This window comes from Petromyzon marinus, chromosome 1 (assembly GCF_048934315.1).
Source record: "Petromyzon marinus isolate PM22_M1 ecotype Great Lakes invasive population chromosome 1, UKy_Petmar_22M1.pri1.0, whole genome shotgun sequence".
In the NCBI taxonomy this organism is placed as follows: Eukaryota; Metazoa; Chordata; class Hyperoartia; order Petromyzontiformes; family Petromyzontidae; genus Petromyzon; species Petromyzon marinus.
The window spans coordinates 29,478,536-29,491,359 of record NC_133667.1 but is presented as its reverse complement, the minus strand read 5'-3'; the positions used below and the strand labels follow the sequence as shown (position 1 = coordinate 29,491,359).

The following is a 12,824-nucleotide window of genomic DNA, read 5'->3' as shown; positions in this document are numbered from 1 at the left end:
GTGTCTCATTCAGAACGTGCCTTATTTAAATGAGACTTCGGCATGACTCTAAAACAATTTTTTTCCTAGAAATGTTTATCTCCAGATCGATGCATTGCACGTGTGTACAAATTAGCGCTAGCGGCAACGCGCAATCAATCACCAGGAAAAATAAAATTGTGGTCAAGTCGAGAGGAACTGCAGAACTGGAGAAGACGTTAGCTTGCCATTTCTTAGCTCTTCCCTCCCACCTCCTTCTCGCCACATTTTTTTGAAAGCAAAGAAACATCCATCAATTCACACCAGGAAAATGGGCAAAAACATTTTTCTGCGCATTAGCACTGCACGCACTCCTTAGGTCAAGTGAGAAGACCCCCTGTGGACAAGGAACATTGGTGGCTGTATTAAAATTGTTCTTTGTTAATTCTTAAAACAAGCAACGGCTGTGGGCCTGATACACGCTGCTCTGTGGGACACTGCAATACCTGCACTAACACTGCTCCACCTTTGACACGTGCCCTTGAGAGCTCAGCAATAGTCCTGCTGTGACACGGCGTGTACTTGCGTACGTGTATGGGATTGGAGCTGTGGGGTGGAGGGGGGTGAGAGATGGGGTGGGGGTGATTCAGGGCTTGGAGGAGGGGTGGCGCTGGGGGAGGCATTCGCTGGCCTTGCATCTCCACAATCCCTCAATCTCTCGTATACGTCCTCTCATACAGTGAGGGAAAAAAAGTATTTGATCCCCTGCTGATTTTGTACGTTTGCCCACTGACAAAGAAATGATCAGTCTATAATTTTAATGGTAGGTTTATTTGAACAGTGAGAGACAGAATAACAACAAAAATATCCAGAAAAACGTATGTCAAAATTTTTAAAATTGATTTGCATTTTAATGAAGGAAATAAGTATTTGACCCCTCTGCAAAACATGACTTAGTACTTGGTGGCAAAACCCTTGTTGGCAATCACAGAGGTCAGACGTTTCTTGTAGTTGGCCACCAGGTTTGCACACATCTCAGGAGGGATTTTGTCCAACTCCTCTTTGCAGATCTTCTCCAAGTCATTAAGGTTTCGAGGCTGACGTTTGGCAACTCGAACCTTCAGCTCCCTCCACAGATTTTCTATGGGATTAAGGTCTGGAGACTGGCTAGGCCACTCCAGGACCTTAATGTGCTTCTTCTTGAGCCACTTCTTTGTTGCCTTGGCCGTGTGTTTTGGGTCATTGTCATGCTGGAATACCCATCCACGACCCATTTTCAATGCCCTGGCTGAGGGAAGGAGGTTCTCACCCAAGATTTGACGGTACATGGCCCCGTCCATCGTCCCTTTGATGCGGTGAAGTTGTCCTGTCCCCTTAGCAGAAAAAACACCCAAAGCATAATGTTTCCACCTACATGTTTGACGGTGGGGATGGTGCTCTTGGGGTCATAGGCAGCATTCCTCCTCCTCCAAACACGGCGAGTTGAGTTGATGCCAAATAGCTCCATTTTGGTCTCATCTGACCACAACACTTTCACCCAGTTGTCCTCTGAATCATTCAGATGTTCATTGGCAAACTTCAGACGGGCATGTATATGTACTTTCTTAAGCAGGGGGACCTTGCAGGCGCTGCAGGATTTCAGTCCTTCACGGCGTAGTGTGTTACCAATTGTTTTCTTGGTGACTATGGTCCCAGCTGCCTTGAGATCATTGACACAATCTTCCCGTGTAGTTCTCGGCTGATTCCTCACCGTTCTCATGGTCATTGCAACTCCACGAGGTGAGATCTTGCATGGAGCCCCAGGCCGAGGGAGATTGACAGTTCCTTTGTGTTGCTTCCATCTGCGAATAATCGCACCAACTATTGTCACCTTCTCACCAAGCTGCTTTGCAATGGTCTTGTAGCCCATTCCAGCCTTGTGTAGGTCTTGTCCCTGACATCCTTGGAGAGCTCTTTGCTCTTGGCCATGGTGGAGAGTTTAGAATCTGATTGATTGATTGCTTCTGTGGACAGGTGTCATTTATACAGGTAACGAGCTGAGATTAGGAGCACTCCCTTTAAGAGTGTGCTCCTAATCTCAGCTCGTTACCTGTATAAAATACACCTGGGAGCCAGAAATCTTTCTGATTGAGAGGGGGTCAAATACTTATTTCCCTCATTAAAATGGAAATCAATTTATAAAAAAAATTGACATGCGTTTTTCTTGATTTTGCTGTTGTTATTCTGTCTCTCACTGTTCAAATAAACCTACCATAAAAAGTATAGACTGATCATTTCTTTGTCAGTGGGCAAACGTACAAAATCAGCAGGGGATCAAATACTTTTTTTCCCTCACTGTATCCAGATATATCCCCGCTTGAATTAACCATAGTCACCGGAGTGAATTTACGGTGCATGGTTAAGCAGTGCAGTGGTCGGCACCCTTGCTACCAAAGCTGGCTTGCACGGAGTCGACAGATCGATTTTCATCGCCCAGCGAAGTCTGCAAGCAATTACTAGAGCACACGCCCAAATAGCTTAAAGTGAATGTTAAAAATATAATAATAATAATTTACAGGCCTTTGCCAATCCACTGTGGGATGAAGACTTCCCCATGAATTGTTGGGCAAGGAGGTTACTTGACCATACTTCGCCACGCTGGTCAGTGCAAATTGGTGAAGCAAATATCCAGGACCGGTTCAGCTACCCCTGGCAGCTGACGTGAGCTGAGGTCGGGAATTTAAATTGAGGCATTAGGTTTTAGAGAGTGGGGCAATTGGTATCTTAACCAAAGTTTGATCATCAAAATATTGCTTCAAAAATGTTATGAGAATTGGATTTTTGTAGAAAATCCAATTCTCATACAAACATTTCCACGGACACTAACGTTATTAAACAATATATACATAGATTTGAATTGAACTGAAGTGACCAAATCTGCACCGCATCTTGTTCTACCCGCTTTCGTCAGCCTGTCATCTCAGTGCGACTCTTCACCTTCGACGCTGCTTGGAACAAACCAATGGAGGAAAGTTTGATGCGCGTTTCAAAAACAGTGCTGCACAAACCGCCCTTATGACTCTTGGTTGCGTGTGTAACGCTTCGGCGATAACGGCACCGCATTCGTGGCTGCGCTGTGCTCTGCAAGGTTTAGCGACGTTGCAGAAAATGCATCGCGGAGGGCGATACGCGCGCGAATCTCCCGGTTTGGCGTTTTCGTTTTACACGACAGCTCCGGTGAGCGGCAAGCGAACTGCATAATTCAACTGGCCGTTCAAGTTGGCGGCGACAACGCAAAACAAATGGAGAACGGAAAGAGTGGCATTCCTAAAAAAAAAAAACGTTCACGGCAGGAAGGTAAGGATCACGCTAAAATAAACACATTTCAAAACACCGATATGACTTGCAATTCTTTTTTTTCTGAACGCAGCAATACTTACGCTTACAAAAGGCGCGGACTTAAATTATTTGAAAACGCTTCACGCGTCTCCTTGCCCTCCTTATTAAGTTTCGGAACTTTTTTGACGCCTGGATAAGCAGAAAGAATGCAAACTGGGACACATTTTTTTTATTTTTAGCTCACAGTATCCGAGCACTCAATACGTGAGGATCTTTTGTGGAAATCTTAAACAAAAAAAAATCCCTCTTTCACCAGACTGGAAAGGGCACTGACTTTTGTCCACGCAATGCTGGGAAAAAATGGGGGGGGGGGGTGGTGGTGGGGGGCCTCCCGGGATAACAAAAGGCGCACAGCTGGCCGCCGCAACTTGTGTGGCTTTTCGCAATTCCACAGACGCGAGTCGTTAGGAGGTGGCCCCACGTCCTTTGCGGAATAAACCATCGGCGCGGTCGGCTCGAGCGAGCGAGCGAGGGGGGGGTGGCCCGCACCAAAGCGAGCATTCTCCTTCGGCAAAAAAAAAAAAAAACTCGCACGGGATTTTTTGTTTTGTTTTGCACCGCCGCTCGCCGTTCAATAGGCCACTCAAGGGCATCCGTCAGCGCGCGTTGCGGGGGGAGACGTCGTCGAGGCAGGCAGATCGGTTTTGTGCGGCAGTTGCCCACGCGTTACGAGCACGGTGTTACCGCAATTTCACCGGGATGCGTGTGACGCACGGCCAAGGTGTGAGGCTACAGTGGCACTTGTAGAGCTCCGTCGTCTGGAGAGAGCGTCCTGTGAAGTCCGCTGTTGCCAGTGTGGCCCCAGTGAGCTCGTAGCTGAATTCTAATGACCCTTATTGTTTTGCAAATTTACGTCCATAAAAAAAAGCCACACACATTAAAAAAAAAAATAAAGGGAAGAATGGAGAGTCAAAGTGCATTAATTACTCAACGTGTCCGTAAGGGTTGGCCAGCTATTATCTAGGGTTTCTATAATGCCACTCGCTAATATATCGACGCACGCCCCCAATTGTTCCCTGCGAGAGTTCCTCGCAACGCTTTGCCAATTGACGGGTTCATAATGAAGCCGCGAGTGAACGTGTACATGAATGTGCTGCATGGGTTAGTTGTCTGTGTTGGCCTGCGCAGCTTTTGACAGGCGCTCTCAGCGCGCGCACGACGCCTGGCTCACTCACATGCTGGCCTTTGCTCCCGGCCAAATGCAACGCGGTGCGCAATTCGAATAAGAGAAAAAAAAACTAATTATCTGCAGCACTTCGTGCCTCCGTGCGCAGTATCTTTATTCCAGTAAGCCCATGGGATGGGTTTGGTAACTGACGGTGCTGTGAATGAACGGTGAGTATATCTTCTCGTATGGCGTGCGCTGCACGGTGGCTTTGGGATGTAAATGATTTTCTGTTGTTTGGCACAACTTCAAGGGCTGCACGCGACACTTGCACGCGATGTTGTCATCCTCGTCATGAAGCGGCAGCTATGATCAATCCAGCGCTGGGCGAAGGGCTTATCCAAGCTGTGGCCACCTCGAGCGGGCTCCCGAGTGACTTCCCCTGCCTTGGCTACCACCGCCGTCCTGACTCTCGACCCCCTTCTCGCGACGCGTCCCGCAACAAGGCCGCCAAATGTTTATTGGCGGTCGACATGACGTCATTGTACCTGCGCTGTGCTCTTTGCTACTACGTGTGGATCAGAGACGTAGGAAATCGATGTAGAACACCGTGACAAGTGCGCACAGAAGCGCGGAGAGATGCACGCTTGGAATAACATCGAGAGAGAGAGAGAGATGGGAGAGAGCTTGCAACGTGTGAACGACGCATCACAGTATTCATACATGTAACGCCAGTGGAACAATGCGAACTGTAATGTGTAATGGGCAAGAACATAGATCAAAGTGATTGCAAGCGCTATGGACTTAAAGTCCAGGTTCGCGTAACAACTCACACATACGACTTGTTACATTGCACCGCTGCACACATCACCAATGAACGTTTGCACGCTACATTTTCAAACACATCGATGCATGGTGATCTCTATTATTCACATTTTGTGTTCCAGAACATGTGACTTCAAACGATAGATTACAAGTACAAATTGGAATTATTATATGCGCATTGATAAAAGTTTACACTAATTTACTTATTAATCCATACATGATACGAGTATTATGTGATGTTTAAATCGATATTCCCGTACGAGGCTCTTGATTTAACTATAGTTTAAGGTGAACTTTTCACCATGGGCACTCCAAGTGGAATTCATGAAAGTTGCATGACACGCGATTTCAATCGTTTGAAATGGCAGTGTATAACACCATCAGCCAGGCCAAAAAATGCAAGAAAATAAGATTCTGCTCCTTATAATTAAACAAAAATATCTGTCAGCCCTTTATCAATCTGCTCCTGGCTGAAGACCTCCCCAGGCCATGCCAATCATGGGAGTTGTTTGACCATACTTCACCACGCTGGTTAGTACGGGTTGGTGAAGTGCAGGGCCTCTCACACAATGGCGCCTGCTTGAGCAAATGCTGCTGGAAAAATGTTGGTTCACAAGTTCACTAGGCCGATTGACTAAAGCAGTGTGGTGCAGGCATCCCCTGGGGATGTGAGATGCCCTTTCTGGGGGTGCCAGACATGCCAGATTCGTTTAGAAGGTAAATCATCGAAACAAATTATTAACAATAATAATTGACATTAATTTCTAAGGCGCTTTCCGCTAATGTATCAAAGCGTCTTGTAAATTAAGCACGGTCACATAAGTACAACTAATGTTTTTCATCAAACCGAGATATTTATTAACATTATAAAAACTATTTACGTTTGACAACCAAAGGGGTGTAAGGCTGCAGTAACGGTTAAGAACCACTCGACTAAAGTGTTCATTTATTTTAATGTGGTGAGACAGGCCCCTTGTATGTTTATTAACATGAATAATCAGCCCTTTGTCAATCCACTGTTGGATGAAGGCCTCCAGATACCACGGTGATTGTGGTAACGTACGATGTTTTATATACCACTTGCAATGTATAAGAATTTTGATTTAAAGCTTTCGTGACTGCAGTAATTCATATTCTTAGATATATTCTTAAAATATATATTATTGTTTAATATATATTTTATTACTTTATTGTTTCCCTTCAACGTGACTTTACCGAAAGAGCTAAGAATATGTATAAGAATGTAGTAATGTAGCTTTATTTACAGCCATTTATTAATCTACTGCTGGATGAAGGCCACCAGTGCCATATCGGTCATGGGCTTGTTTGACCATACCTCTCCACACTGATTGAATGTAGGTTGGTGAGAGATGGAGAGGCCCAGGACTAGTTCCGATATCACTTGCCATTGGTATTAGCCAATTTCAGGAATTCAACTTGCGTCGAAAGGTTCGAAATGCAGCGCACTAACCGCTGCACTAGAGCACCACTCAGCACAATGTCAATTCCCATGCCGTGTGTGTACCTACTTGTGGCTAAAAGGCAAAAAAAAACCCCATTAAGCCTATTTCACGTGTTGGCGAATGTGAATTAGATTAAAGTCCATTACCTTCATTAACAATGGGCCACATCGCGTGGGTTATGTGTGTTTGTCAACAAGTGGAATCTGGCCAATTCATAACGCTCGGGTTTGGAGAGATGCTTTGTGGATGAGTGGGGAGAGTGAAGAGCGGCTCCCTTTGGAGACGAGAGGTGAAGCGGGTGAGGAGTCCGTGAGTGCCGCTATGTGAGCTAAGGGAAGCGAAAGGTAACGGTGCAGCCCTGCAATTGCTTTGCCCATGCTGCTGCTGGTAGAAAGGCCTCCAACCAGCCAGCGTTCCGTAGAGCCCCCTGACGACGTCTTGAAAGACGTGGGAGGCACCCGCGCATTGCCCCACTACTCGCGACCTGCCGATCAACCCATTCACAGTAACTTATACCCATTTATACTTCTTGGTGGACGGGATTTAGGAACCTTTCCCCATTGTTTCGACTGCTCGTGCAGGGAGATCGATCCAACGCCCTCCGAGATTGCAATTTCAGCCTGATAGTCAATACACCAAGGTAGCGTCAATGTTTTTTTGTAGTCAACACATTACTAAAATAATGAGCCAATAATGTCTGTCTGTGTGCCACGTGCGTGACGTCACTCCACATGCTTCACCCCCCCTCCTCATGAATATTCATGAGCGGGTGGATGTTTACACTCACGCAGAAGGTCGAGCGTAAATAATTTTTTTCGCAAATTCGCTTTAAGTTTGACGGTTCTTTATTGAAAGTGAATCTAATAAATAATTCAACGCAGCAACAAAGTAGATTTGGTGTCTTTATTTATTTCTTCAGCACTTGAGACAAAAGGCAAGTCTAATTTATGCTTCTACATTATGGCAAAATAGACATTTCGCGGTGGTTTTCCAGATATTGTATCGATTTCCATTTTATTTCAACCCCAGCGACCGAAAGAAGAAGAGAATAAAGTATCAGAGCAGTGAATTTGAACAAATTGAAGGTCAGTTATATACAGTGCTACAGTGAAATGCAGTGAAGTATTATTGGTTCTTCTTCTTTGGTTCTTTCGGTAAAGTCACGTAGAATGAGAATAAAATAATAAATTGATAAAATAAAATAACACAATAATATTCTCACGACGTTTCGGCCACAACACAAGCGGCCTTCATCAGGTGAAGGGACGAGACTGTCTGGAGAACAGCGTGATCTGAACGTGGCTCTTTCACTCCAGCGCTGTCCTACCAGACAGTCTCGTCCCTTCACCTGATGAAGGCCGCTTGTGTTGTGGCCGAAACGTCGTGAGAATATTATTGTGTTATTTTATTTTATCAATTTATTATTTTATTCTCATTCTACGTGACTTTACCGAAAGAACCAAAGAAGATGAATCCTTGCAGTCACGAAAGCTTTAAATCGAAATTTATTATTGGTTCTTTCGCTAAAGTCATCATCAGGTGTGGTTTTCACACCTGATGATGATTGCTTGTGTTGCAATGGAAGCGTCGTGAGAATTTTATTGTTTTATTTGCATTATTTTATTATTTACCTTCTACGTAACTTTACCGAAAGAACCAAGAATATGAATTATTATTTTATTTTATCAATTTATTATTTTATTCTCATTCTACGTGGTGACTTTACCGAAAGAACCAAAGAAGATGAATCCTTGCAGTCACGAAAGCTTTAAATCGAAAAGTTAGTCCACTTCCCGTTGTCCAATCAATTCCACATTTTGCACACCTACTCAGATCCGGTGACAATGCATGCCTGTGTCAAAATCGGCATCAATCAATCAATTAATTCGCTATTTTAAAGCAATTTACATTTAGTATGGACGCCTTATTATTTATATATTTGTGTAGGTCAAACTCCTGCTCCTTGTGAACGAGTTACAGAAGTGATCTATTAATTCAAGTAAGCGTTCATGTGGGAGCATGCGCCGCACCATTCACGTACTTCTCGGCCGTGAGTTAAACGAAGTTGTTAACTAAACCGTTGTTTAAAATTGTTTTAATGAGTTTATTTAATACGTGCGTGCACTGCTGGATGAGATCCATCCCACCAAGTGTGGATCGTGGGGCGGGGGGGTTAATGTGACAAGACTTTGATACCACACAAGCCGGGCATGTCTCGATGACGTTGGTGATGAAAGCGGAGGAGCGTGACTTAAATAGCACAGATATGCAGTCCAACAACGGGGTGTTTTTTTTGCTTCAGTGCCCTCTGCTGTCCGGTGCTTGGCATCCCCTGCCCTTCTGATGTCAAATCTGGCAAGAGAGCCCTTGCTACAGTGGCTGCCTGATGAGAACTAAGAACGCAAAACCATAAAACGCAATTGTCAATGTAAAATATTTCATTTGCAGGTTTGTCGGCCATGAAGGTCACTTTTCCAGTTGAGAGTTTATCTTTGGCATTATTAACCGAATGAATATCACCTCTCTATTGTGCGTTGTTACACATTTGTGGACATAATTGGTCGTTAAAACAAAACTAAATATTGCACTTTATTAAGCTATATTATAAAATAATGCAGGATATCAAATGAAATATAAGTGGAGTTGCAAATACTGTAATACATTTTCTATTCCTGTTATTAAGAGAAAATAACAGGAATATGGACGTTTAGGCTGACTGGCCTCTTTCAGAATACTTTATAAGGCTAGATATTACACACTGTACAATGGAGAAATTAATGTTTGTAAAAGTTTACAGTTTTCCCCCCATAATCAGTTGCTTGATTATCAGTGTGAAAGGAGCGTGGGGGGTGTGGGTTGACAGTGTGTAGATGTATGTACGTGCAATGGATGTAGGTGCCACAGTGGGGAGCGGTGGCGCAGTGGTTAGCGCACTGCGCCCCGAGTTCGACTCCCGCTCACAGCCAACATACGTGACGAATATTTGAAATTTGGCACGGGCCTCCCATAGGTCAACTCAGCCTCAAATTAGTACCTGGTGCGATGTGTAAAATCGTCACTAGAGAGACAAAGGCGTCCGGGCGCGGTGTTAGCCACTCATCCCCGACCTAAATAAGCGCTCGCTAACAGCACTTGCCCCAACAGTTTGTTAAAGGCTATACGGGGGAGGGGGGGGGTCTTTGTCAGTGTACTTGAGTGTACGCGTGCGTGTGCGTGCACTTGGCTGTCTGGGAGTGCGCGTGCATGTGTATCCACGTGTGCGTGTGTGAACGTGCATGTTCTGGGGAGCGGAAGTGTAGCGGTTAGCGCCTTGCACTGCCAACCTGGCGACCCGGGTTCGATTCCCGCTCACGGCCAACACCAGTGGCGATTATTTGAACCGGTCCCCCGGGCCTCCCTTAGGTCGACTCAGCCTCAAATGAGTACCTGGTGCGGTGTGTAAACATCGCCACTGGGAGAGACAAAGGCGGCCGGGCGTGGTGTTGGCCACCCACCCCCTCGTGTGCCGTGCTCGCGAACGGCACTTGCCCCGCCAGTCTGTTAAGCTCATACCGGGGGGATCTTTGTCTTTGTCTGAGTTGGGAGCGCGCGCAGGAGATGAATGTTTGAGCCGTCGTCCAATCACCTGCAGCGGGGAAGCCTCTCCCCCTCCCCCTTCTGCGTGCTGGGGAGGTGGTTGGGGGGGGTGCGATTCGGAGCGCACTCGTGCCGAGAGGCACCAACAGCTCGCTGCAGCACGGAGGTCGCGTTCACATCAGGAGTACATCACCACCACCACCACCATCAACCAGCATCGACAACGTCATCGTCGTCGCGTGGTCATCATCGGCATCATCGCATTGTTCTCATCACCAACGTCATCTTCACGAACATCATCACATTATCATCACGTTGTTATCATCATCATCGTCGTATTGTCAATATCATCGTCACCACCATCAGCGATATCATCACATTGCTATAATAGTCACACTATAATGCCATCCTCACATTGCCACCGTCATCGTCAGCGTATTGACTACATCATTTTTCACGCTCGTGTTTTTGTTGACTTTTTTTTCGCACCGAACGTAGCCAGCGCTCGGTGGGTGCTTAAGAGCAGCAGACAGCCCGTCAGAACTCTGGCAAATCTCGAGAGACGAGTCTGCCAGAGGGCTAATTGTTAGTTCATTGTGAGTTTGTTTAAAGTGTACACCCAAGTGTATAATCACAGCACAGGATACAAAGAGCCAGTGTACAAGTTATGTGTATAGTACAGTATATATAGTTAATTATGTTGAAACGTAGTTATACGTTCGAATATTCACATATTTTATAACGTGAATTCTACACATTCGCATTTTCAAACAAGAAGCAGGTGAATAGGTTGGAGGCGTGCCTATTGAATACATTGCAACCGAGGCGAGTGAACGATCATAGATAATTTACGATTTTAAAAATATATTTCTTTAACGTATATTTTGTTTTGTCATTCATTCAACGCTGAAAACATTCCTTTGAAAACCACAATGCACGGCTCTATCCCAGTCCCACTCCTGGGGAATCCCGATTTAGCTAGCTATAATAAAGACGTCTTGCCAGCGTGGAAGAGAGAGAGAGAGACGAGGCCGAAATAACCTCGAGAGGGTCTCTCTCTCTCTCCGAGAAACTCTCTCCTAGAAACTCTCTTCTTTAGCGGAGGGCCTTCCGCCAGCGAGTGTTAGGGTGCAGGGGCTCCAACTTGTATTTGTTACCGACCAAAGGCACAGCCAACACTATCTAGCTAACCATCAGTGAGGGAGCGAGAGAGAATATATATATAAGAATACAGAGGTGTATGTGGTGGTGGTGGTGGTGGATGGGTGGGAGGGATGTGTGTGCGTGTGGTGAAACGAGAAATCTTTACGTAACACTGGCCCGCCACGGGTTCCAGAGCGGCACCTGGTTTTTTTGGTGCGTGTGTTCAATGCGCATTTTGCCGTGCCTCTCTCTCTCTGTGTAATGGGGAGGGTTTAGGGGTGGCTGAGTTGGGGGGGGGGGGAGCCGGCGGGACTGGGTGAAGAAGAGGGGTGGGTTGTGGTAGGGTGGTAACTCCAACAGTGCCATGTAATTTTGTTCCAAAAAAACGTTTTTTGCTTTGCATTTTGTTTTAAGCGCACGGCTCAGAAGCATCTTGCCGCAGTCTCTTGCGGCTTTGGGGGGGGGGGTTGTTTTGCTTTAATTTTTTTTTACTTTGTGCTGTGCGTTTTTTTCTTCTTCCTTTTATTAATATATTTTTTTAAAGGCCGACTCAGCAAAATGAAAGTTCCAGTCCGAAGTTCCCCTCGGCTGCTCATGCTGCAGGTGACTGTGGCCGTGCCGCTGTGGATCAGCTGCTTCTTATGCTGCTGTGGAGGCACTGGAGGTATGAGAATGATGGCGATGATGATGATGGTGGTGTTCTCTGTGTATTCTGTTTTTTTCTGTTCAGCCTCTGTGGGTTGTAGATGCTTTGCAAGTTTATCCTACAGTTACAGTGACAAAATATACATGTGAACAGTTATACTTGACTGGATGGGCACTTTTACAATTGTGCCCGTTCGTTGTTGGGTTTGGTAAATAATCGTGGTTTAATGTTCAATTTTGCGACTACATTATTTAGTTATATCCTGTGATATTTGTTTATGTATTTAGAAGACGTGTGCATCAACGGTCATCCAGTATGCACGTTTATATGGGGAATTGTTTTATTTGCGGTTGTTGAGGATTTTAAAGGTTAATTTAAGCATGTGGGGCTCGTAGAACCAAACTAAGGCACGGTAACATTCTTAGAAAATAATTCTGTTTTTGTTTCCAGTCCAATGTAATGTCCTATAAAATGAAGTATGCAGTCTGGAAAAAAATCAGCGCAAATTTCTCTTTCCCCAACCCCATCCACCTTTCCCAGTTTTTTTGTTGTTGCAAATGAGCAATTCACATGATTATTTCCTATTAAATAACAAAACCTAAATTGTCAAATTAGTCTCGGGTATACTGGTTTTGGTCTTACGCCCCTAACGGCCCACCCTGGTTCCAAGAGTCCTCCGCACCTGTTCCGCTATAAAGGATTTTATTACAATAACAATAACACAAGGACC

At 45.3% G+C, this 12,824-nt stretch overlaps 1 protein-coding gene across 2 annotated transcripts in view; it reads left to right on the top strand.

The window, feature by feature from the left end:
* Positions 1-12,824, top strand: part of LOC116939525 (A disintegrin and metalloproteinase with thrombospondin motifs 17) — a 122,696-nt gene that overhangs the window by 26,638 nt on the left and 83,234 nt on the right. Inside the window, exons 1-2 of one of the 2 annotated variants that reach the window (XM_032948026.2) lie at positions 8,023-10,471; positions 11,993-12,112. In XM_032948026.2, the coding sequence (XP_032803917.2) occupies positions 12,007-12,112 (106 nt within the window). In that variant the 5' untranslated portion in view covers positions 8,023-10,471; positions 11,993-12,006. Of the gene's footprint in view, positions 1-8,022; positions 10,472-11,992; positions 12,113-12,824 lie in introns of those variants that run through there. The other variant, XM_076066707.1, reaches the window with a different exon arrangement.